This window comes from Ursus arctos, unplaced genomic scaffold, assembly GCF_023065955.2.
Source record: "Ursus arctos isolate Adak ecotype North America unplaced genomic scaffold, UrsArc2.0 scaffold_22, whole genome shotgun sequence".
Taxonomy (NCBI): Eukaryota; Metazoa; Chordata; class Mammalia; order Carnivora; family Ursidae; genus Ursus; species Ursus arctos.
In genome coordinates, this window is record NW_026622897.1 from 55,089,436 (window position 1) to 55,115,655 (window position 26,220).

The following is a 26,220-nucleotide window of genomic DNA, read 5'->3' on the forward strand; positions in this document are numbered from 1 at the left end:
CCCATTGGTACAACCTGTGAAAGTAGAGGGTCTGACACTCTCCAGTCATCACAGAAGGAAGGGGGAGAGGTTCCTGGGTCTCAGACCACAGGGCTGTGGGTCTCCCAGTGAACACTGGGGGCAGCCTGTTCTGGAGGAGGAAGGTTGGGCGTTGAGATGAGGGTCATCAGATCCCTGTGCAGTGGAGGGACCAGGTCCTGTGATTTGAGACTTCCCTAGGTCACTTTGAAGACCTCAGGCCTGCGTTAACAGAAAAGGTGGGGCTCCCAGTCCTTTGCAGAGGATCAGGTGTTAGTCCCCTGGTACCGTGTTCCACCTGACTGCTTTGAAGACTAGGCTTTGAGATCTAGAGGGATGCCTGAATCTTACCTGTTCTCTCTGGCCTCCAGGTCCCCTTGCTGCCTGAGGGACACCCCTGCTATCAGGTTGGGAGGAGGGTTCTGTGCTCTGCCCCTCTCTAGTGTTTTTGTACCCCATATGAATTTGGGGCGTTTGGCCCTGACCTCCCCTCCTGGAAAGTGACTTGCCTTAGCCTTATCAGGAAGATACAGCCTGCTTGGAGTTGACTCTTTTCTAGAGGGGCAAGGTGGATGTCCAGCGGAGGGTAGGCAGGAGATTCTAGAACTCACCACGACTTGGGTTCTAATCCCAGGCTTGCCCTACTGGCTTTGTAACTTTGGGCAAGTCCTGGAACTTCCTGGAGCTTCATATTCTAATCCCTAACCTGGGGTGATGATTTTTGCTTTCAAGGAGAGGTATGAGGATTCAGATAAAAGGAATGACTTGCCCAGCACTGGGCCTGGCATGTAGTAGGTGTTCAGATTAATGACGCCTAATCTCAGAGTCAACCCCGATGCCCCAGTCTGGTGAGAGCTGTTCTTTCAAATATCTCCATTGGGCATCTGGAGAGGTAAAAGCCTAGAGAAGTTAAGGTCTCTTGACTTGGCTGGCCCTAGAGGTGACAGGGACACAGGACCCAGGAATTCCTGCCAAACCCAGGGCCTTTATCTGTGGATGTGCTGGCAGGATGGGCAGACATCTCCCCAATCTTAGCCAGTGAAGGTGTCTTGGTGCCAGGACCTCAGGCTGTATGCAGCCTTCTGCCAAGAGATCCTCAAGGCCCTTTGACTGGGTAGGACTCTTCCCTACCAGCTTGTCCCTGGGGGATGTGGGTCTGGAGAGGGAAGTGGGATATCCTCGGAGAATGAGGTGGGGAAGGACTTCCAGGAGGAGAAAGTTAGGGACCTAGGTCGTCCTGACTCCGACTGCCCCTTTCTACCCTGGGGGCGGCAGGGGGGTTGGGAGTCAGTTTTGTGGCTCATCCCTCTCCCTCCCACCTCCCGCCCTGGGGTAGAGTCACCAAGAGAAGGGTGGCAAGAGGCTGGGAGACTCAGGAAGAGATGGAGACTCAGCGGGGGGGGGGAGGTGGAGGTGGATCTGAACCTCAAGAGACAGAGACGCACCTGCAAGCAACTAGAGGGACAGGGGAGACGCACAGACCGACCTGTCCGCTAGGCGGGCCGGGCGGGCGGACTCAAAGACCGCGACTAGGCGGGGCGGAGCAGGGGGCGGGTCCCTGCCCCTTCCCGGCCCTCCCCTCTCCGGGGCGTCACGTGGGGCGGGCGGAAGCGCCCGGCGGGGTGGGCGCGCCCGGCCTGCGGCCGCGAGTTCACTACGGCGGCGTGTGTCAGTGGCGGCGCCGGGACTCGGTCTCCGGGTCTCCGCGTGGAGTCTTCGCTCAGAACAGGTAAGTGCGGCTGCCGGGACCTCCCCGTCCACCGCCCCTTCGCCAGGTGTTGACCGGAGTTTCCCCATTTCGCAGAGGGGAACGCCGAGGCCGCGCGCCGGTTGTGCGCCCGGCGCCTACTTCCGCGAGCGTTTCTCCTGGGGCAGTTGTCTGCTCTCCTGTCCGTTGATGGGGATGAGGGTCGCCACCTGAGGATGCGCGGGTCGGGCCAGAGTGTGTGGGGGAGGAGGGCGAACCAGCGGGTCAGGGGGCTTCCAGCTATTAGTCCTTTGGCATGAAGGTTCCCAGGAGCCGGAGCCAGCCCACCCTCGGGCGCTTTGCTTTTCCCATCTGTGGAATGAAGGCTCCCACCTCGTTGACCGCGGAGACCCTTGCAGCTCTGCACTCTCGTATGACCCTATGCCCTGGACCTGGGGCTCCAGTGACCTTGGGCAGACTACTTCCGGTCTCTGCGCCTCAATTCCCCACCAGTAAATGGGAGCATGGCCTCCCAAGAGCCCCTACCTGGCCCAAGTGTGTTCGCTGAATGGGGTCAAGCCCGGAGTGGGTTATTGGCACTGGAGAAAGCAGGCTTGGAGTGCAGCCTGGGGGGCATGGGGTGGGTGTTTGGTCCAAGATCTCCAAGGGTGGTTTTTGGTGTTGGGGAACTCTCATCAGGAGCGGTCACAGTATGGGTTCTGGCATAGGGATTTCCCTCCCGCAAATCTCTTGTCCTGGGGTGCCTCCCTTGATCCCCAGGCTTGGTTCCAAGGGGGGCGGGGTGGTTGCTGCAGGGTGGTACAGATTTGTGGAGGTACTCAGGTAGGATTTCACAGTGTACTGAGCACCAACGTCCAGACTGAGGGACCCAGGATGTCTGTCCTTGGAGAGCAGAGAGTGCTCAGGTTAGGGGAGACCTCCCAGCAAGCTCATTACAGGGCAGAAAGATCCCAGCAGAATCTGGAGGACAAGTGCAGACAGGTACTGAGATAGAATCAGGGACTGGGACTTTTGGAGGCCCAGGGAGAAGGAGATGACTGGAATGGGGTTTGGCAGTGAAGTGGCAATTAACAAGGGTAAGGACCCCCCAGAGGACAGCACAGCTTGTGCAAAGGCAGGAACTTTCGTGGTATATTTGAAGAATGGCAAAGGGGATGGGTATGGCTGGAAGGGGTAGTTGGGACAAGGTGTAACAGAACTTATCCCCATGTCCCATGGCTAGTTGGGGATTGTCCATACCCTGGCCTGGGGGACCTTGCCTCCTCATTTACCACTTGCTTACAGGAGTTGGGCAAAAGGAGGTCGTTCCAGGCACAGTCCTGACAACTGTGGGGTGAGGTGGAAGTGGGCAGAGGCCACCTGGGGCCCCGACTGCCCCCACGCTTCATCGCCCCAGCTGCACCCCACCCCCCAGCTCTCAGGCTCCAGTCATGCTTTTCTGTACCTGAACCCTCAGCCCTTTGTGCAGGTTGCTTGTCTTCCCCACCCTCCCACTCCAGAAATTTTCTCCCCATCCAAAAATCTTCTAGGTCCTTCGGGACTTCACAGGTGGGTTACTTATTGCCTCTTCCTCCTCACCTTTCAGTCCTTCATAGTGGCACAGCTTGGGAAGGGCCTCCTTGGAGCTCTGTGGAGAAGGGCTTATAGAGCCGTGGGGATGACTGGGACTTGGGGTAGTCCCTGTACAGCCATCAAACATTATGTGACTCTGCAAGTCCCCAAACTTCTCAGAGCCTCCATTTCCCCATCTGCAGGATGGGGCAATAAGCCCTAGTCTCATGCTCTAGAGAGACTGCTGGGGCAAGAATTGGGCCTGAGTGAAAATCTTGTCCCCCGCAATGAGTGTTTGAATGAAGGAAAGAGAGAACCTGGAGGGAAGGGGTCAGTTCAGAAAGGTAAGGGGCCTCTGAGAGTCCTAGGGACTAGTGGTAGACTAGCCTAGTACTAACACTAGGGGATCAGCTAAAGAGAGGGGAGTCCCCTCTGTCCTCTGGGGCCCTCTCCCCTCCCCACCCCACTGTTCCTTTAGCCAAGCTCAAAGCCAGCCGGCTGATGCCCAAACAAGTAGCCTCTGTTCCCAGGGTGGGGGGAGGGGAGGCAGGCCCTGGGCTCTAGGCCCGCCTGTCCAGCGCTGACCCTGCCGTGCACCCCTCCCTCCCGCACTTCTCTCTGGATCTTAACCCTTGGGAGCCTGGGGTGGGCCTTGGGAGGCTTGAGAGCTTGTACCCTTTGCTGACCGGTTGTCCCCTCCACCCAACTTTAGGCTCCCAAGGGTTCTGTTGCTGCAGGAGGGCTGCAGTAGGACATGAGTTGGAAATGGAAAAGGAAGGAGGGAATGGAGGTGGGAGGGAGACTGGAGTAGATATGGTCATGGACACGCAGATACCACTTGGCGCACAAGTTGTTTTCACAAATGGGGAGACTGAGGCCAAGGGCCAGAGATCAGACCAAGATCGGACAGCGAGCCCTGGTGGGTGGGGGTCAGGATGATCCGACTGCTAGTCTGGGCCCTCTTGGGGAAAGAGGAGGGAAAGGGAGGGAGCTCTGTTTGATTTGAGCACCTGTCATGTGCCTGACGCTGTACATTTGCACTTTATTTAACTTCATATCATTCCATGAGACGGGGATCACCACACAGTAACATGGGGGGAACAGCCTCAGAAAGCTGAGTAATCACATACGTGAGAAAGATGTCAGTAAATAGGCAAATAACACTGGTGTAGGCACTTTCATGTATGCTAACCACTTTCGGCCTCCCCAAATAGCGAATAAGTGGTAGAGGCAGGATCAGGCAGGCGTTCCTTTGCCTTTTTAGGCCTGATTTCCCCTCCCCCAGCTTGACCTTACCCCTTGAGCTCAGTCCAGGGTCCCGCTCAGTGAGGGGCTTTCCCTTGGGTGGTGGTCAAGGCAGCCTGGAGCAGAGTGTGACCCCAGCCCAGCAGACCCAGCCCTCCCTGACAAGTAGAGTTCAGTCCCTTGGGTGGGCTCTCTCACCCTCTCCTCTGGTCTCAGTCTGGCTGGCCTCAGCCGCCTTCACAGCCCTACACAGAGGGGTGTTTCATATTTCAGGAAGGGGTTCTGTGCTAAGGGGGCTGCTCCAAGGATCTCAACAGCAGGAAGATACAAGGGGCCCTAAGAGATCCCCTACAAGCACACGGCCCACAGAGCTCAGGCCCTGCTGCTAATTCAACACCAGTCCCCCAGCCCTGATGAGAGGACATCTTATCCCCTTACCCCTGCCCCCATCAGGCCGCCAGACCTGTACATGCCGATGAGGGCTCTGGGGAGGACAGCCCAAAGAGGCTGATGACCCCAGGTGTCAGGGACGGCCAGGGGGTGGGGGGACAGTGCCTGGTTGTTCTTCCATGTGACCTTCCTGTGGAGTTTTTCCTCTGTCTCAAGCCTTTGGAACATAGTTGAGAAGGGAGAAGATCTGTCCTATACTCAGGACATCTGCTCCAGACCATTGGGACAATCTGAGTGGCTGGGAGGGGATTTGGAATTAAGTGACCAGTTCAGTAACAACATTATTATTTAACAGTAGTAGTAATAGTGGCAGTAGCTACTGTTTCTTGGAAGCTTACTACGTGCCAGGTACTGTGGAAGCATTTTTTTTGGACTGATTTAACCCTCAACAGTAGTCTCGTGGGGTAGGTACCATTCCCATTTTACAGAGGAAACAGGCCCAGAAAGGTAAAGTGGCCTAAGATCGCCCATTACAGAGAAGAGCCAGGAGTCCGAATTTCTCCCTCTTCACAGTGAGAGCTCTGAGCACTGGGAGACATGCCGGCGGAGGAGGTCCAAACCTTGTTCTACCCTGGGAGCTCCCAGTCTGGGTGGCAGGCCACATGGTCAAGTGATATTGCTGGCAGCCAGCCATGGGGACGGCAGGCCTGCACGGGCATCCTGCTTGTAGACGGGACTGACTGCAATCGAGTTCTGAGCCCCCCACAGGCCCGGCCTCCTGACAAGCCCCTCTTGGAGGTCTGCTCGCTGCTCTCGTCCTGTCCTGTCCACTCCGGGCTTTGTTGAATACAGTGGCTCTCCCAGGCCCTGTTTTGCTGATGAGGAGACTGAGGTCAGTAGAAGCTAAGGGACTTGCCTGTGGTCTCTCAGCCGAGGAAAGTGAGAGCTGGAACCGATACCCAGGCAGAGGCTCTGAGGCCTGCATGCCACCTCCCTGCCTGGGGCCTGGTCAGGGCCTCCTGGGCCTCTGATGCCCTGACTTCCCTCAGACACTGCCCACCTGCCTTGTCGCAGGGCCCAAGTCTTTCTCCCTGACCAAACCGAGTCCTCTTAAGGTGCCTGGGATGTGGTGACTGAATGAACAAATCTGGGGAACATGGTTCCAGAGCTGCGAGGCCAAGAAGCAGGGACCCGCTGTGGTCAAGAGTGTGGTACTCAGTGCCAGAGGGGTCCAGAGGAGGATTCAGGGGTCAGAGAGGCCACCCTCCCCCAACCACAGCAGGGAGGAATGTGGCAAAATCCTCCTCCTTATTATCTTCATTGTTGTGAGGGCAAGGGGGAGAGAGAGAGGAGGATTGGGACCTCTCATGGCCACTCCTCTGTCTCCATTCCCAGGGCAAGAAACTAGAGGTCACATCTGGGGAAGTCTGGCCTGGCCCTACTTCCTTCTGGCTGGGCCAGTCCTGGAGCAGGACAGCCCCCGGGATGGGGGAGCTGCCACTGCATCTTGCTACCCCGTATGCCTGGGTCTCCTATGCCTCCTTCCCTACTGCCCCAGAGGGCACTGCCTTGCTCCTAGCATTCTCTTCTCCCCTCCCCTCCTTCCACCATAATGCCAGGGCCAGGACTCTGAACTCAGCTTCCCTTGATCTTCACAGAGGGAGCTGGAAGCAGCAGCTTCCACACCAGTCCCTAGGTGTGGACATATCAGGACAGGAATGAATCAAACAGAGTGGGTAAGGTGAGGTAGGGGACTTCTCCATTCCTCTCTCTTCCCACCCACCCTCTCCCCACGTTGAGCAGCTAGGATTTTAGGATTCTCAGTCTGAGATTCTAGGTAGGCATTGGGGATTCAAGGATTCCAGGGTTTTGTATGCTGGCAATTCCCAGCTTCTGAATTTCCAAAATTTTGGGTTCCAAGAGCCTGCAAGGCCTTGAATTGGGCTAGGTAGCCTCTGAGTTGAGGCTGAGTCCTATGCCACACCTTGGCTGGCCGGTGCCAGACAGACAAGGCCCGGAGTTTCTCAGGGCTGCTTCTAGGGGTCAGTGGCATAGCCAGTCTCTAGGCTCTGTGTGCTCTCTGCACCCACCACCCCCAGTGTGAGCACCCAGCTGTCGCCTTTCAAGAAATCTGAGAACCAGACCCTGGAAGGGATTAGGTGGTAGCAGAAGAGATAGCCGTCTTGGTGGGGAATGGGGAGGGAACAGGCAGAGGCCAGGCATCCTCTTCATTTGCTGGCGGTGGGGCTGTCATCCTCTGTACCGGGACGCGGTTGAGGGGAGGCCCAGGGAGGGCTGATGGCTGGCTGCGTCACAGAGCAAGGTTTGGGTCACACTGATGGGTGAGCCAGGTCCTCCCAGGACCAACATGAAATGTGGCTCAGCAGGCCCAGGTGAGTCTTGGAGGGTCAGAGCTAGGCTCCAGGACCATGACAGACTGATGGACAGAGACCTGAGCCTGGGCGCCCTAAGGGAGGCACTGCCCCTCCTCAGGGGGCAGGGAGGCTGGGCCTTGGCTCAGGGCCTTCGAGTGTTTTGCAATGCTGCCACCCTTACCGGCTCCTTCCGGTGCCCCTCTGAGCCTATGGGCATAGCAGCCACCCTCAAAGGGCCTTGGGCTCGAGAGTGGGAGCCGCCTTGTGGGAAGGAGGCCTGTTCCCTCCCCTGAGAGAAGTGCCTTCCTCCTTGGAGACTTCCTGGCTGCATGTGTTCCTTGCTGGTTGTGCTTCCCCTATCCTTCCTGCCGCGCATCCCTCTGGGCAGGCCCTGTGCGTGTGCCTGTGTGTGCTCTTGGGCCGGGACGCATCCGTGGAGGACCTGTGATTTTGCCTTTGTGCAGGTGTGATCAGCGTTCACGTCCAGGGTGGATTGGGGTAGGGGATGCTGGGTGAGGCTTTCATCCATCTGAGCAGGGACCTTCACCCCGGGCAGGCCACTGTGAGTCTGCACCAGAAATGCCAGAGTTTGTTCCCAAAGCCAGCCCTAGCCTGGTGGGGGGAAAGGGACCTCCGGAGAGCAGGTCGGGGACTAGGTTTTACCAGATGACAGCAGGACCGCTTTGGAGTGGGGTCTGTCTTGCTTGCTGAAGGGGTGCCGGAGCCTTAGCTGCAGGCCTACCTCTGCCCTCAGACTGGGGCTCTTCCTCCCCCTTCTGGCCCCTCAGCTCTGAAGATGGATGTACTGAGCCTAGGGAGGCCAAAGATCCAGGGAGCATCCAGTTCTTCTAGTGGTTCTGTTCCTGTTTCTGTTTTGGGACATGAACCAGGACACTCATTTGCCTCTGCTGCCAGTGACCTGAAAACCCACATTTCTCAGCGCCGGGCCTGCCTAGCCCAAGTTGGGGGGGGGGTTGCTGCGGTATCTCTGAGATCACCTGAGGGGACTGGACCCTCCCCGTTCTTCCAAGGAACAGGCTAGTGGAAGGGGGTCCAGTCTGGGGGGCCTAGGCCCTGGTCCTGACTTGTCCCGTGGCCCTGGTTAGTTTAGTTTCTTGCACCTCTCTGGGGTTCACTTTCCTCTTCTGGAAGAGGGGAGGGTTGGATAAGGTGGTTCCCCAACGCCTAAGGAGCAGGTGGTTGGTAGGTGTGGAGCACTGGGGGAAGGCAGGCCAGGGGTCTGGCAGGCGGGAGATTAGAGCTGTAACTGGGTGGGCACTAGGGGACTGGGAGGTGCCTGATCTAGGAGGCCAGAGGCCAGGTTCTAGCCATACTCCGGCCACTGATTGCAGTGTGACCTTGGGCAAGTTATCACATGCCTGGGCACTTGATTCCCACATATAAAATTGGGAGATGTTCATTCAGTCAACAGATGTTCACTGTGCCAACCTCAGGCTGGATGCAGGGGAATCAGACCCTGGTCCTGCTTTCAAGGAGCATCCAGCCAAGTCTGTGGTGAGAGAGCCAGAGATAGTGACATCGCAGTGTGATCAGGGCTGCGGCTATGGGAGTCAGAGACTGCTTCCTGGAGCAGGTGACACTTGAACTTGACACTTGAACTTCAAGTGAACTTGAAGAGCAAGATAGAGAATGATGTTCTAGGCAGAGGGAACGGTATAAGCAAAGACCTGGAGGTCAAGTGTCAGGCAGTGGGAGTGGAGGGAATGAGATGGGAGAGGAGTAAGTGGCAGGAGCCAGAGGGTGGAGGCCCCTTTGAACCCCACAGGGTAATAGTCATGGAAGGGGCAGGAAGGGTAGAGGGGGCAGGGCTGGTCTCAGAGACTCCTGGAAGTCTGGGCAGGTTCTAACCTGCTCTGGGAAACTGTTGATGGGTGGGCAGCAGGGGGGGCGGTCTGAGAGTCAGCACTTCCTCTGTGTGGGTAAGGGCTCCCTGAGCAGCGTTTATCAGGCCTGCACAGCAGGAAGTGGCTGGGGCAGCTTCAGGGGCAAGCCCAACCACAGAGGGAGCCAAGGAACCTCAGAGTTGAATCTTTCACTCCTAGAACTCCAGTCTGAACCTTGACACCTACCTGTTCCAACCATCCCTCTCCCAACCTGTGTCACAGGCCCCTGTCCCAAGCTCCTGACTGAGGTGAACAGGCCTTTGTGGACGTCCATTCATCCATTTCTCCAGGGGCCGGACACTTCTGGCCACTGGGGATAGGGTCGGGAATGAGACGGTGCCCCCGTCATCTGGTTGAGGAGACTGACAACAAATAAGCGTGTAAGGCAGTAGTGTAACCCAACAGTGGTAAGCGGAGAAATGACACAGGGGCAGGGACTCGTGGGGGCACATTTTTAGGTAGAGTGTTCAGGGAAGGAAGGCCTTGCATTTGAGAAAGTGCTAGAAAAAGTATGGGAGTGAGTCATCAGATGTCTGGAAGAGCATTCCAGACAGAGGGGCTCCAGTGCCCAGCTCCGAGGTTAGAACACAGAGTCGGCTGGAATAAGAGCAAGAAGACAGGCAGTGGGGACAGACCATGCAGACTGGTCGGCCATGTGCTGGCTTTGGCATTTAGTCTGAGGGAGATGGGAAGTCGCTGGGGAGTGAGAACTGGTCAGATTTGGGCTGTGTTTTGAAGGCATGCATTTATTCCTCACAAGGCTGCATGGTGGGGCTCTCGTAATCCCCATCGTACAGATGGTGAAACGGAGACGCAGAAATTATATGAATTCCCAGGTCTCCCAGCAGCCGGTACCCCTGTGCGCCCGCCTGGCTGCTGCCCCGTGATCCCCCGAAGCGCCCTGCTGCCCTTCATGGCGTCCTGCTGTCTGGACAGTAAGAGCGGGTGTCATAGCATTGGCCTTCAAGGCCCTTCTCGGCATGCACTCATGCTCCCTCTCTCTTGCCCACCCGACCCCCCGTGTGTCCTGCCTGCTTTCTGCCTGTCTCTGCACTGTCCCCTCTGAGGAGATGGAGTAGAAAGAGCGGCCCAGGCAGCCCTGGGGTCCGATGCTGGCTCCTGTGTTATTTCAGGCAGGTTACTTAACCGTTCTGAGGCTTGGTTCTTTCTCATCTGTAAGGTGGGCTAAAACCACTTTCTTGTCTGTCATGAGGATGGTATAGAACATTCCACGCACTGTGTTTAGCACAGCGTCTGGTAGATGGTAAGCACCCCATAATCACCACCTTTTCTTGTTTTAGGCAGGGATGGCCGGGTCGGATAAGTGGGTTAGAACGTTCTCCGTGGGGGCGCCTGGGTGGCGCAGTCGTTAAGCATCTGCCTTCGGCTCAGGGCATGATACCAGCGTTCTGGGATCAAGCCCCACATCAGGCTCCTCCGTTAGGAGCCTGCTTCTTCCTCTCCCACTCCCCCTGCTTGTGTTCCCTCTCTCGCTGGCTGTTTCTCTGTCAAATAAATAAAAAAATCTTAAAAAAAAAAAAAAAAAAAAGAATGTTCTCCGTGAGTTGGAGGGGAGAGGCCGAGGCAGGGAGTGTTCCAGTCTTCCGTTTGACTCTACAGCTGGGGCGGCTGAGGTCATACGTCACATTGGCGGCCAGAGCCTGTGTGGCAGGTACCTGGTCTCTCTCGCCTTTGCAGCGCCTGCCCTGCCAGTCTGGTCATCTCCACCCCATCAACACAGGCAGCTTCCCCCTTTCAGGGGCCAGCAGCAAGGGGTCTGCTTATCTTCGGCTTCTCCATTCCAGGGGCCACCTAGGGAGAGGGAGGTTCAGGTCCCTGTGCTCCTGGGCTGCTAGTTCTCGGGAGCAGGGGAGCCAAGGCTCTCCTCCTGGGTGGGTAGGCACATCAGGTTCTGGGGCAGCTCAGAGAGGATGGAGTCAAGCAGCCTCTGTCCCTCTCCCAGGCCAGGGCCAGGGCTAGCCCTCAACCCCTCTAAGGTCCCAGCATGTGACTGGTTCTGTCCACTCCTGCTGCCTGGGAACCTATTATCAGCCCTGTACACTCCCACCCACCATGTGGGCAGCCTTGTTTCTTCCTGTTTCTGCCTCATTTATAGTGTTAAGAGCCGCCCCCCCCCAATCCCCTCCCTGCCCCACCACAGGGGGCAGTGGACACAGAGGAGGATCTTCCTGGAGTCACCCTGTAGCACCTCTGGCCTCGCCCTGCCTGGGAAGCTGCCAGCTCAGGAGGGGACTGTCTGTGCCTGAGGTCAGGGAACCAGACCAGAACCCCTGTGCTCCTGCTGGGAGTGTCTCAGGTCTCAGGTGCTGCGCCTGAACAGTGAAGGGCTGGGGCACAGGGAAGGTGGGTGTGGGTCAGGGCTATGGGGTCAGGGTTAGGTGAGGAGCTCTGCCTGGGGGGCCGTTACAGGGCAGGCTGAAGGGTGTGCTGGCTGAAGGTGGAGCAAGGACAGGAAGCAGGGAGGAGGGCCCAGAGATCCAGGCCTGCGGGGGAGGCTGGGGGAGATGGAAGCAGTGGGAATGGAGAGGGAGGTGTGTGTCAAAACAGGGTAATGAGGAGGCTTAGGGGAAATGGGAGGGAGTGGCCCAGAGTGATCCTGAGTGATCTGTTTGGAGGTGGGAGTACATGGTTGGCCAAGGGGGATTCGAATGTCACAGACTTTGACAAGGCCTAAACCCCAAATCATTTAACTTTCGGTTTCATTAATTTGCAAGCGAGGTACTCCAGATGGTCACACTTCATTCCATACCTTCCTTCCTAGCTGACCCTCTCCAGGGTGGGGCTTGGCATTGGGGGGGGGGGGCAGTGGGGTTTGGGAGAATGTGGGTGACAGTCAGGGCTAGGGTGGGGTCAGATGCTGGCTAGAGGACAAACCACAGACTCTGAAGTCTCATGTTTACTCATGGACCTCAGTCCATTTCCCATTTGAAAGTCCCTGGGCTGCACTGTGCTGCTGGCCTTCGCATCCTGGTAAGGGGGACCTTAACTGCTAGGCTGTGTCTTAGACCTTGGGGAGGATAAGACCGTGGTGGGGGAGGCAGTGAGCTTTGGGTCTCAGTTTCTCGTTTTCCAGTCCAGATGGCCCAGGGAATCAGCTTTGTTGATAACTGTTCTTAGTTGTCGTCCCATGTTACATTTAAAGTCATAAAGCTACTTTTTAATAATGGTTTTGAGGAACAAACTGGGACAGACCCAATTCTAATAGACTTAAGATACTTTTACCATTTTGTCTTCTAGTTATAAAAGTGGTACACAACTATAAGAACTTTAAACAGTGCAGACATTAAGGTCGTAGGGAATGATAGTCTTTCAAGATTGGGTGGGAGTTTGGGCTGGGCCTGGAACTGACCTCAGGGATGTCTACTGTCCTCTAGTCTTGAATGCACCGTGGGCATGAATAAAACTGGTTTCGTATTTTTTCAGGGTGATGCTGAACCAGCCGCTCCAGGGAGATTGTTAAAACGGCCTGCCTCTCCTCAGGCCCGCTGTATGCAATGTGCGTGGTGCTGTGCACTGTCCAAAGCCGTCTGGTTGGGAGGGGGTGAGGTGAGAGCTGGGAGAGGGGGTACTGAAACCTAGCCTATACTCTTTGCTGAGCTGCAGGTCCTGCTGTGGGGCTTCTCAAGGAAGAGGCATTTTTTTTTCTAATTTGCTCAAAGGCGCCACCAAGGTCAGAGGTAGCCTTGCTTTCCCCGGAGAGTGCGTGGTGGAGTGGGTGGGGAATGTGCAGTGCCTGGGGCCACCCAGACAGAGGTCCGGGGGCAGTGGGGTATCTGGTCTGGAGCCCTGCAGGGGGACGGGGCTGGAGGCAGGGTGTGATAATCGTTGACGGCCGGAGTAACGGAGAGCTCCGGGGTACTGCGGGGTCCAGACTCGGGCCTGGCTACAAGGCCAGCACCAAGGGCCCCTCTGGTCAGGACCGGCCAAGGCCTTGGGGCTAAACAACAGGAAGTGTCTGTCTTTGCAGCAGAGGAGTGAGCAGATGACGAGTGAGTGTGGTCTCTAGTACATACATGGTGACGTGTCATAGTCATCTGGGTGACAGCTCTGCTTTATGGAGGGGGAAACCGAGGCTCAAAATGTGACAAGACTTGCCCAGCACTTCAGGCAAAAAGTGATGGAGCCAGGACTGGGACCCGGACTTGCCTTGCATCCTGGGGGGTAAGGCTCTGACCTGGAGCCCTAGGGACTCACCAGTGGCCCCCAGCTCCCCAGCAGGACATTGAGGCGCTGGGGCCCCGACTCATCCTCGCTGTCCTGAGGGCTGCTCCTGATCTGCCTCGGTCACTCTTGGGACCGCACAGGGTGGGTCATACCATGGATGGGATGGGGCAGAAATCTGGTACCAGGGCAAGTGACGGGGCAGAGATTCGGAACTGCGGCAAGTCCGGAGACTCTGGTGTAATTCTCTGGGTCCAGCGTGCAGTGCCCCCATCCCCAAGAGGAAGAAAGCAGGCTTCTTGGCCCGGGGATCAATCAGCTGCCTGCCTGAGAGCTGCACCTGCTGCCTTGCCTAGCTGGGCTGGAGGGAAATAGCTGCTGCAGCCGGCGGGGGCCACTTCTGCACCCTCTGGCCGGGAGCCCAGCCCCCACCTAGTTCCTCATATCTAAGGGAAGTGTCTCCAAGGCCGCTCGCCTGGTTGGCGGAGTCCTGAGAACACCCGGGAAGGCGGCGGATCAAATGCGGCCCTGCCCATAGGTATCACCTGGCGATTGGGTTGGGGGATACCAGACATCATCGTGGGGCTCTGGGGGCAGTCGTACATAGGTTGTTGGTAGGAAGTGTGGGGCTGAAAGGTGTATGTGTGTGGTGGAGGGGCCGATCTGCTATGCGGCTGCCGAGTGGTGTGAGAGGTGTGTGCCCCTGGAGGCGGTGTGAGGTGTAAGTTTGTGGTGCGGGTAAGTTGTGGTTTGTCGACCTGGCCCGGCCAAAACTGCATGTGTACTTGTGTTCCCGTGTGGGACGCTCTGAGGGGTTTCCTGAGGTCTGGATGCTGGGCTCCCTGCCTAGCCTGCCTGAGGCGGGGGTGGGGGGTGGGAGGGGAGGGCGTGCAGGGGAGGAGGGGTGAGTGGCGGAGCAGCTCAGGCCTCAGTATGGAGGCTGGGCCTGCCTTCCTCTCCCTCCGTTCCTCCCATCACTGGCCCTTACCTTGAACCCCAAGTGCAGCTCTGTGCAGAGGGGGCCTGAAGATGCAGTCCTGGGGGGCAGCAGGGTCTTGGCCGAGGGGACCTCAGAGCTGAATGTGGAAGGAGCTGGGACCTGCAAGGCTGCCCTGACTCAGGCCTGACTCACTCATGCAAATCAGAACGCAGAGGAGGCTCCCACGCAGGTGGGAGTCTCCAGACCTGCTGGGGTGGCACGACTGTCCCTGCCCCACTGAAATCACCCCGTCTCTGGATCTGCCAGGTCCTTTTCTGTCCCTGAGCCTTGCACACTCAGTTCCCTTTGGCTGGAAGCGCAGCCTCCTACTTCTTCAAAGCCACACTCAGGAGTGGCCTTGGGAAGCCTCTCCCGCTCCACCGGACAGAGGCAGTCACACCCTGTGAAGGCCCTGTTGACTCCAGCAAGCGACCTGGGCAAATGTCCACCTCACACAGCTTCCCTGAAATGGGGCGAGAATCTCAGGCCTTGGGGTTGTTATGAGGACAAGTGAGATAAAGGTAGAAATCTGGCAAGGGCTGGGCATGCAGTAGGCACTTAGGAAACGGAGGAAGTGGGGGTGTGCCTGCCCTTGGCTAAGGCTCTGGGCTGCCTTCCTGCTGGACTGGTGGGTATGGCGCAAGGGAGATGCTGGGCTGGGACAGAGAAGGGGCAATGAGATTTAAACTGTGGCGGGGTCGAAATGGTAGTCAGAGGACAGAAGGTGAAAGCTTTGCTGCCAGCAAGAGGGACTCAGGTCAGACCTGAAGAAGGACCGGCTGACAAGGATTCGTGATTCCGGATGATTCTTACCTCGGGACTGAGTGCCCCTGGGCTCCACTGTGGAAGGCAGGGGGGATCAGAAGGGGTACAGACTCTTAGGATACCCCAGGCCAGGTGGGAGTTAGGTGGAGGTGGATCCCCACGAATGGAACAGCTAGAGACAGACAGGAGCAGCGTCCTACTACAGGGCTCAGAAGAGGTTTAGGAGCCCAGGGGGGGCCGTGAGGGAGATCTGGCTGGAGAAGTCAACCTGGAAACAGCACCTGGAGGTGGGGGGATGTGGCTCATTTAACTCATTGTCAGCAGACCTTTGGGGGGGGGGTCCCATACGCTAAGCTAGTGCCTGGTGCAAAAAGCAACATGGAGGGAGTCCTGGGCCAGCCCAGCCTGGCTGGGGCTTGGGTTAGTCAAGTCACTTCCTCTCTGTGGGTGTTGTTTCTTCATTTGTAAATGTCAGTGCCGGAGCAGGTCGAATGACAAGGGGCTGGACTTGTGGCTTTGAGCTGGGGTGGGATCTTAGTTGGCATAGCAGAGGGGAGCTGGAGGGAGACACAAGAAACCAGGAGAGGGTGAGGTGGTGGGGTGTTGAGGCTTGAGCTGGGCCCTTGGGGTAGGGGAGGAGGGGAACCCCCCAGCTTGTGGCCACGCTGTCACAACAGGATGACACTCCCCTCTGCCTGGCCCCTGCTTCCCTGGGGGTGGAGACTCAGTGACGTGTCACAGCAGCTGGAGGGCTTAAACCTCCAAACCAGGGCCAGGATTAGGGTACAGTGAGTATGCCACTTGCCCTGGGCACAGAGTGTAAGGGGCGGGGGTGGGCAAAAAGCTCGGTAATCAAGATAATATTTTTAAGCCATTTTTAAAAAAAAAAAAACAAAATTAATGAGAGAAATCTAAGATAAAGTACCAAAATTTTAAATAAAGAGGTTCAGTATTGCCAATTCCTTCTTTGCCACAGGCTCCAGTATGGCTCAGCAGGGCACTGCTCCAAACTTCTTTTTTCAAGGAGCTGCCTCCTCCAGGAAGCCTTCCCTGACCTTCATTCAGCCTGGCGAAGGCCCTGTGGGCTATTTTCACTTGGTAAATGGTGTCTGACTCCCTCTAGCCTGAGCTTCCTGGAGAGCCAGTCCAGGTCTGAGGTCTGTGTTATGCTTCTAGAGCCTTGAATGAGGCTGTTCTAGAGGGGTGTCAGGGTGGATCCCTGAGTCTGACCTTGGCCGAAAGTCTTTCGTGCAGGAATAGGAACTTGAGGGAGGCCCAGGAGGGGGCTGACCCCCTCTGTGGGTTGGAAGTGGTTTCCTGTTTCCCAGCCCTGGTCATTCCAGTAGGGTGGTTGGGGACATCAGCGATCCCTGTTGAGTCTTTGGAACGGGGCCTGAGCTGTACCAGGTGCTCAGTATTCATGATCACTTTTGGGAGGCAGGAAGCAGAGTGGCTAAGAATCCAGAATTGGGGGGCGCCTGGGTGGCAGTCTGTTGAGCGTCCGACTCTTGGTTTTGGCTCAGGTCGTGATCTCATAGTCGTGAGACTGGGCCTGTGTCAGGCTCCGTGCCCAGCACCGAGTCTGCTTGAGATTCTCTCCTTCCCCCTCTGTCCCTCCCGCTCATACTCTCTCTCTCTCTCTCTCTCTCTAAAATAAATAAATAAATCTTAAGAAAAAAAAAAAAAGAATCTGGAGGTAGACTATCCAGGACAAATGAAATGTGAGCCACGAGTGCAATTTAAAAAATTTTTAATTAATTGTATTTAACCTAAATATCCAAAATATTATACTTTCATCACATAATAAATAGAAACAATAGAGATATTTTATCTTCTTGTTTTTGTACTAAATCTTCAAAACCCAGTGGGTACTTTGTACAGCACACTCCATCACGCGGCCACATCTTCAGTGCGCACGGCCGTATTTGGCTACGGTTCGTTACTGTATTAGACAAAGCAGATCTAAGACTGTATTCAAGCTGCCCCTTCTAGCTGTGTGACTTTGGGCAAATTACTTAACTTCTCTGTGCCTCAGTGTCTTCATCTTGAACTATGGGCTTTGTACCGCGTAGGGTTGCTGTGAGGATTCAGTAAGTTAATAGAAAGTGCATCGGTAGCTGGTGTATAATAAGGACTATTTAGGTTGGCTTTTATTTTTAAAAAATTGTCATTTGAGTAGCACTGCCGTTCTTTGCCAATTCTGTCTGAAGTACTAATTATCTAAAATTTATTTTAAAATACTTTTCAGGGGCGCTTGGGTGGCTCAGGGGGCTAAGCATCTGCCTGCAGCTCAGGTCATGGTTCCAGGGTCCTGTGATCGAGCCCCAAGTCAGGCTCCGTGCTCAGCTGGGAGTCTGCTTCTCTCTCTCCCTCTGCCCCTCCTCCTGCTTGTGTGCTCTCTCTCTCTCTCTCAAATAAACAAAATCTTTTTTTTTAATTTTTTTAATTTTTATTTTTAAAGATTTTATTTATTTATTCAACAGAGATAGAGACAGCCAGCGAGAGAGGGAACACAAGCAGGGGGAGTGGGAGAAGAAGGCTCATAGCGGAGGAGCCTGATGTGGGACTCGATCCCAGAACACCGGGATCACACCCTGAGCTGAAGGCAGACGCTTAACCGCTGTGCCACCCAGGCGCCCCAACAAATAAAATCTTTTTAAAGAATACTTTTAAAACGTATACCTACTTGAGCCCCATCCTAAGAAGTAGCTGCAGAGTCTACTTAAGATAAATACCTAGCTAGTAAATTCAAGTGTGCACAAGTGCGCCCTGAAGCCGTCACGCACAGCCTCGCAGTTTTCGGTGCACCCTGCCCTGGTGGCAGGAAGCATGCTGTGGCCCCGATGTGCCCATTGACTCCCCCCCACCCTCCTCACGCAGAGCCCAGGCCATCTGAGCTTGCTGGTGGCCTGCCCTTGGGGATGGCCAGTTCTCTCTCCTCCTGCCTGGAAACACCCTCCTTTGGCCCCCACACCTGTTTAGGAGCAGGGCCTCTGGGGTCTCCTACCCGTGCCTCAGCTGCCCCGTCTGCCCTCACCCCACCCCACGGCTTCCAGCCTCAGTGGAGAGTGTCCTGTTTACCCGGGTCTCTCCCGAGTCCCCCCACCTCTCATGGATAGGCTCTGCCTTATAGTGGGAGCTGCACCTGCCCCCTGTGCAGGCCTCCCTGGGGGTGGTCCAGGCCTGACAGTTCCTACGACAGCCTGCCTCTGCACAGCACACACCGGTCCTGGGGAGGGCCAGAGCATGGCCAGTCCTGACACCTCTTAGCCACCTGTGTGACCATTACCTCTGGGCGGGCATGTCCGCCTCTTCACTCCCATGGGAAGGCCTCCCTCTGGCCTAACCTCCACTGCCCCACCCAACTTCCATTAGGCTCCCTGAACCCTTCCTTCTTCCCCTACCATCTTCCCCATCTCTTGCTTCCTTCCCTCTCTTCCCCCTTCCCCTTCTCCCTTCCCCTTCTTCCTTCCTCCCTTCCCTCCTCCCTCCTCCTCCTCCTCCTCCTCCTCCTCCTCCTCCTCCTCCTCCTCCTCTTCCTCTTCCTGGCATCCAGCTGCTCAAAGTGGCTCATGGACTTTCTCCTCCGCTCCTGTCCTTACAGGTTCCATCCACCTGGGACCAAGATGAGGAGCCATTCAGAGTAGCCGCTGCCTCTGGAAGGATCCCTGGTATCCTGGGCAGCCCAGCGGGTGAGTCAGGAGGTGGGGGTCGGGGAGCTGGGTTGGGTGTGGTGGGCTAAGTCCCAACTTTGAAATGCGGGAGACTTCATGGAGGCCAGGCCTGAGGTCCCAGTTTTCATTTTGAAAATAGGCAGAGAGGCAGGGAGAGGGTGAGGCTGAAGAGCCTCTCCGGAGGGCTTTGAAGGGCTGGGATGGATAGGGCAGGGACCAGCCGGTGGGGTGGGGGTTGTGGATCACATTCTCTTTTAAATTGTACTTATTTTTTGGAAAGTGATAGAAAAGTTTAAGGTACAGAAAGGTATAGTGAAAGGTAACCCTCCCTCCTGTCCTCACAGCTTCCGGTTCTTGTCCTCCAAGGCAGGCAGTTTCTTGTAGACCCATGGGGGGGGGTATTCTGCGTATGTGTGTGTGCATATATGTATATGTCTATACATACGGACGTATATGTACATTTTTTATTTAACCTAGATGTTTACATAACAAAACACTGCTCTGCATCTTATTTTTCCATCTAACAATAAATCCTTAATATCGTTTTATATGACCTTCAGAATCTGCTTATTGGTGATTTTGGCGGGATTATGCTTTGTGCTGGTTATAGCTTAACCCAGGAAGAACCGATGTCTTCATATGTTGAGAGCTGGTTTATCCAAGAACATCCAGTGTTTTTCTGTTTGTGTCTTCCTTGGGGGCCTCTCAGGAGCCTTTTTAAAGAACTCACATAGTTCAAAATGTAGGTAATTGGGGCGCCTGGGTGGCTCAGCCATTAAGCGTCTGCCTTCGGCTCAGGTCATGATCCCAGGGTCCTGGGATCGAGCCCCGCATCGGGCTCCCTGCTCCACGTGAAGCCTGCTTCTTCCTCTCCCACTCCCCTTGCTTGTGTTCCCTCTCTTGCTGTCTCTCTCTGTCAAATAAATAAATAAAATCTTAAAAAAAAAATGTAGGTAATTGATGAAGATGTGGAGTGAACAGTCTCCCTCCCACCAGAGAGAGGTTTCCAGGCAAGCGGATGGAGCTTGGGCTTCAGACTCCCTCCAAGGCCCGGGGAGGGGCCTGGGCACTGCGTGCATGTGGTTTTGGAAATTTGTACACAAGCAAGATATTCTTTGTTTTTCCAATTAAATTTTTTTTTAAAACTGAGATATGATTGACATACAACATTGTATTTTCAGATGTACAACATAATGATTTGATATTTGTGCATATTGTAAAATGATAAAGATATTCTGATATCGTTTATTTTTTTTTTACAAGAGGGAGGTGGGGAAGTGGCAGAGGGAGAAGGAGGGAGAGAATCTCAAGCAGACCCCACACCCAGTGCAGAGCCCGACGTGGGGCTCCATCTCACGACTCCGAGATCACGACCTGAGCCAAAATTAAGAGTTAGACACTTAACAGACTGAGGCACCCAGGCTCCCCTCTGGTGTCTTTTTCTTAAAGACGGAAAAAATGAAACGTGTCAGCATCAGAGCCCTTGAAGCTTGGCTCTAGGTCTGCTCCCTTCCATATCCCCTCAGCCCTCAGTTCTCCTCCTTAGAAGCAAGGTCACCTTGTTTCTGATGTATCTTTCCAGAGATATTTTATGCATTTACCATCACTGCAGACAGGTTTATCCTCCCTGGTTTGTTTTTTTCTAGATGAAAGGCAGAATGTTCTCTATACTGTTCTGCACCTGTCTTTAGCCCCTTAACAATGTATCCGGGAGGTCATCCCATATCAACATAGAAGAGTTTCCTCATTTTTTTTTTTTTTTTAAGTAGGCTCCACACCCAGCATGGAACCCACCTCGAAGCTTGAACTCATGACCCTGAGATAAAGACCTGAGCTTAGACCAAGACTTAGACACTTAACCCACAGAGCCACCCAGGCACCCCAAGTTTCCCCATTTTTTTAGGGCTGCTCAGTAGTCTACTATATGACTACACTATAATTTAGTTAACTGTTCCCTGTTTGACGGGTATTTGGGTTATTTCCAATCTTTTGTTGCCAGTCACCTTGGAGGACTGCAGGGTAAGTGCCTAGGGGTGGCTGCATCATAGCTATTGTGGCTTTAATTGCCCTTCCCAGAGACACTCCCACTAGCCGGCCGGGGGAATGCCTCACCCCCTCACCACTTCGTGTGAGGAGGTTAAGTTCAGTTTCCTATGCTTAAGAACCATTTATATTTTCCTTTCTGTGAATTTCTCTCTGTGTATTTTTTGCCCCTTTTCCTGTTAGGTCATTGACCGGTTTCTTATTTCGAGGTGCTTTTCAGTTTTTAGGAAAATCAGTCCTATGTCTGGGATATGAGAGGCAGATGCCCTCTGATTGTCGTTTATCTCTTGGCTTTGTTTCTGGTGCATTTTTATCATGTGAGAATGTTTGATTTTTTAATATAGTTGAATATTTTACTCTTTATCTCCCTGGGTTTGTATCATCCAAAAGGCTTTTGCCTCTTTGAGATGATATTTTAAATCCTTTCATGGTTTTATTTTTTATAATGAAACCTTTCCTCTGCCTGTAATTTATCCTGTTGTAAGGTGTGAGGTAGGGGAGTCTAACTTTGTTTCTAGATTGTTCCACAGCTGTCCCAACAATTTAATAATCCATCTTTTCTCCACTAGTTTGAGATGTTACTTTTATTGGACACTAAATTATTATGTGTATTTGGATCTATTTTTTAACTTTGTTTTGTTTGATTCATCTGTTCAGGTGCTGCTAACGTGCTGTTTTAATTACTACGGCTTATATGTCTTAATATGTGGTGAGGCTTGTTCTCACTCTTTACCTTTCTTTTCCCCCACCCCCTGCTTCTAGAATTTTCCTGGCTCTTCCTGCTTGTTTACTTTTCCACATGAATTTTCACATCCGCTTGTCTAGCTCCCCTTCCGCCCCTCCCCAGAATTGTGTGTGTATTTAATAGGATTGTACATATTTATGAATTAACTTAGAATTACGATCTTCCTGATGCCTTCTTCCCCGGTAGCATACCGTGTCTTTCCATTTGTCCAGGTCTCTTCTTTTTGCCTCTTCCTATAGATCTCACAGAATTCTTACTACGTCTCTTCTTGGTGTTTCAGGGTTTGTAATGCTGTTGTGAATGAGGCTCTTCATCCTGGTTTCTACCTGGTTATTGCCTATAAATATTGATTCTGGGGGCGCCTGGGTAGCGCAGTCGTTAAAGCGTCTGCCTTCGGCTCAGGGCGTGATCCCGGCGTACCGGGATCGAGTCCCACATCGGGCTCCTCCGCTATGAGCCTGCTTCTTCCTCTCCCACTCCCCCTGCTTGTGTTCCCTCTCTCGTTGGCTGTCTCTATCTCTGTCGAATAAATAAATAAAATCTTTAAAAAAAAAAAAAAGAAAAGAAAAGTAAAAAAAAAAAATATTGATTCTGTTCTATTAGTTTTGAATCCAGCTCGCTTGCTGAATTCTTTAATTTTTAATCCCATGATTAATAATAATCACCATCATGAAATGGATATCCTTGTTTCATTCCTGATTTTAATGGAAAATTTTCCCTTGTTTTCCCACAAATCAAGGTGCTGGTTTTGCAGTTTAAGGAAGTCTCAATCTGTTTCTATTTTAGTAAGATGTTTGTTAAGTATGCTGGATACTGTGTTTTATCATTTGCTTCTTTGGTATCTGTGGAGATGATCTGGTGACTTTTTCTGTTTTGATTTGTTAATCACCTTCTCTCTGTGTCATCTGTCTCTTGACTCTTGCCCGGCCAGGAGCTCTGGAATGCAGGGATGGGACCTGAGTCCCTATCGCCCAGTGCGAGGCTCTCTCCAATGAACAAATGAGTGGATGGCCTTTCCTATACCTTACCCCCTTGATGGTAGGAGAGGTGACTCATTCACAGGGCCAGGACCCTGTGTGATGCTGGCTTCACTTAACTCCTGGAGCCTTCTGCTTCCTCCAGGGGCATGGAGGTGGAGTGAAGCTCACCCCGTACACGGGGCCTGCAGGGGTGCTAGCAGTGGTATCCCTCAGCCCCACCCATACTCGCTAAGCCCCCGGGCCTGGCCATCAGCTGGGAACTGGGCCCTCGCCTGGGTCTTGCAGAAGGCAGTAGACACAGCCATTGGTCAGCCTTGCAGCAGTGGCCCCGGCTGTGGATGGGGCTTAGGGGTGGTACCAACTCTGGAGGTCCTGGAGGGCTTCCTAGGGAAGGTGTGAGCTGGATGCTAGGAGGCCACAGGGGTGGCGGTGGCAGGTTTCAGACAGAGAGAAAAGCCGATGTGTTCAGGGGCCTGGTGGTATCTGGCCTTGCCTGGGACAGGGGAGAAAGCTCAAGGACAGAGCTTGACCACATGGCACGGGAGAGCCACAGAGGGTTGCTAATCAGGGAACTGTGGCAGGGCAGCTTTGCCTCTCACCTGTGCCCATCTGTCTATTCCAGGTCTGGACAGGGCCCTGCTGGCTGGCCCCTGCTAGCAGGAACCATGGCGGAGGCCGGGGATGCCGCGCTGTCTGTGGCTGAGTGGCTGCGGGCGCTGCACCTGGAGCAGTACGCCGGGCTCTTCGAGCAGCATGGACTGGTGTGGGCCACAGAGTGCCAAGGCCTCAGCGATGCCCGCCTGCTGGACATGGGCATGCTGCTGCCTGGTCACCGCCGCCGCATCCTGGCTGGCTTGCTGCGCGCCCACACGCCCCCAACCCCTGCACCCCGCCCCACCCCCCGGCCTGTGCCCATGAAGCGTCATGTCTTCCGCTCGCCGCCCCCACCTGCCGCCCCGCCTGCTGCCCCACCGGAACCACTGCCCACGGCTGGAGAGGAGGAGGGGCTGCCCACTGCCCCCCCCATCCCACCCCGGAGGAGCTGCCTGCCGCCTGTCTGCTTCTCCGCCCCATCCACAGCAGCCCCGGACCCTGTGCTGCCCCCACTGCCTGCCAAGCGGCATTTGGCAGAGTTAAGTGTTCCGCCTGTGCCCCCCCGCACTGGGACCCCCCCGCCTGCTGGTGAGGTGAGTGGATGCCATCCATGGTGGGAGGAGCACGGGTAGAGGATCCTAGAAAGTGGAGGGGGCATTGGTGGCCTTTGGCAGTGCGGTAAGAAAGGTTCCGTCAGTGGAGGGAACGGCCTGTGTAAAGCTCAGAGGTGGGAAGCACTGTCCGGGGGCACTCTGAGCAGACTGGAGCTAAACTGTTGGGTGAGTGTGGGTAAGGCTTGCGGATGGCACTGGGGACATTCTGTGAAGGCCAGGTGGGAAGCCAGGAAGGTTTCAAGCGGAATGATCAGATAAAAGCCAGATACTGAAAAGATGACTTTGGGGGTTGGTGAGGTTGGTGGAGGAGGAGCCTGGGTGACTAGTGACAGCAGATTGGAGTGAGGATCCCCCTGGAATGGCCCGTGGGGATGGCCTAGGCATAAGCAGAGAGAGCACAGGGAACCACACAGCATCCATGTTTCCATCTTGGGTGGATAGTGGTGCCATCCCTGATCTGGCGGTCCAGGCACAGAAGTGTACCCAGGGAGGAAGTCTGGAGTTCCATCTGGGGCCTGGTGGGTATGAGACGCTGGGGATGGGAGTACATTCCGAGTCAGTAGGTGCATGTGGAGGAGACAGTCTAGGATGATGGCTTGCTGTTGGGGGAGCGGGACTGTCTCTTGTCTTCCCCCCCCACACTGCTCCTACCACGTGTCCCCAAATCCTGGGGACACTTCTCAGGGTGCAGTCTACTCACTGTCCCTCCCAGAATTGTTTTCTCCTCTCCTGGCTCCCTGTACTCCTGTTTCCTTGAGTTTCCTCCTACTTCTGTGGGCAGTCCATTTTAACCTGCTTCACATATGCCCTCCATTCCTGCCATTTGCTGGGGTGCCCAATGGAGAAGGAGCATCCCCAGCTGGTGCTGGATATGTGTTCAGGGGTGTAATGGAGATTACTGCGGTGCTTGGACCAAGTCAGCCTAATTGGGAAGGCTTTTCGGAGGAGGAAAGGATGTGTAGAGAGAGGTCTCCTGGTCCCTATCGTTGGGCACTATGCTGGGTGCTTCACTTACACGATCTTGCTTGATTCCTGCTCAAGGCTTCTGGGGGATTTGTGTCCTGTTTGCAGGCAGAGAAACTGAGGCTCAGAAAAGGGAGAGGAGCGCTAGCTGGATCCATGCCAAGTGCATGCTCAGGGAGCCCCTGTGCGGAGGGTCTGGGAGATTTTCCCTGCCTGGAGAGGGGCATTAGTAGTAAGGGGCCTGAAGGCCAAGCCAGGGCTGTGCTGTTTTGAGGTTTAATTGCTGGAAGCACGAAAAGGGTTTTTGCCTTTCCTGGGTTCACGCAGCGGGGGATGGTACTATAACCCCTAGGAGCCTGGCTCATGGTTTAGATTAGAGTTTCCTGGAGCCCTTGTGCCCTCTAGTGGCCACTCTCGTACATGCATGAGCCCGTTCTTCTTTATTTTATTTTATTTTATTTTTAAAGATTTTATTTATTTATTTGAGAGAGAGAGCATGCATGCGTGAGAGAGTGTGAGGAGGGGGCGTGAGCAGGAGTGGGGTGTGAACCGGGACGGGATACGAGCGGTGTTGGGGTCAGGGTTGGGGGCAGAGGGAAAGGTAAAAACAGGCTCCCCGCTGAGCAGGGAGCCCAACATGGGGCTTGATCCTAGGACCCCATCCCAGGACCCCGGGATCATGACCTTGAGCCGGAGGCAGAAGCTTAATGACTGAGCCACCAGGTGCCGCATCCATTTCTATTTCCTTTCATTCTCTCATCGTGGGGAGGGGCTGAGGGAGAGAAAGAGCATATGTATGTGTCTCTGTGTGTCTGTGTGTATCTGTGTCTGTTTGTCCATCTGTCTCTAGGGATGGGAGTAGGTGAACAAGGACAGGCAGCTCACAGAGGCTGAGGAGGCAAATGTCATTGAGGGAGTGGAGGCCTGGATTCCTGTTTCCGAGGCGGAATACCTGGGACAGGCCCAGCCAGCTGTGTGCCTGATGGGCAGTTCCCCCTCTGGGCCTGTTTCTCTTTCGGGTGCCCTCCTTGGCCCTCCTGGTACCAACATCTCTGTTCAGGAGGCTTGTTGGGTAGAGCAAGGGTCCTGTCTATGCTCCAGAATACCAGCTCCCACCCTCAGAGCGTCAGTGTGAACTTAGTCACTTAGCCGACCTGTGGGGGAGGCCAGGCTTCCACGCTCAGGAGTCTGGCCCCCCTTGTAGAGGACCCCAAATTCATCCCATGCTGAGAGAATTTGTAGACAATTATGCTTTACCGCATGGGGCTATTTCTTAGGGCAGAGCATGATGGGAGGTGAGCTGCCAAGCCTGGCTTCCTTGTCCAGGGGTCTTTGACATTTGGAATGGCGGACAGCTGCAGGTCCCAGCACCCTGACTTCCAGGGTGCACAAAACCCTTACAGCCCAGTGGCAGAAGAGCTCCCTGCAGATGGAGCTTCATGTATGTGTAACAGCTGGAGGCCGGGCAGGGAGGGGACCGGGATGGCTCT

At 54.7% G+C, this 26,220-nt stretch overlaps 1 protein-coding gene across 1 annotated transcript in view; it reads left to right on the plus strand.

The window, feature by feature from the left end:
- The first annotated feature begins 1,632 nt into the window (after positions 1–1,632).
- Positions 1,633–26,220, plus strand: part of LOC130544517 (arf-GAP with Rho-GAP domain, ANK repeat and PH domain-containing protein 1-like) — a 34,897-nt gene continuing 10,309 nt past the window's right edge. Inside the window, exons 1-3 of the mRNA XM_057316590.1 lie at positions 1,633–1,747; positions 18,722–18,809; positions 23,182–23,746. Coding sequence (XP_057172573.1) covers positions 23,225–23,746 — 522 coding nt within the window. The 5' untranslated portion in view covers positions 1,633–1,747; positions 18,722–18,809; positions 23,182–23,224. The remainder of the gene's footprint in view (positions 1,748–18,721; positions 18,810–23,181; positions 23,747–26,220) is intronic.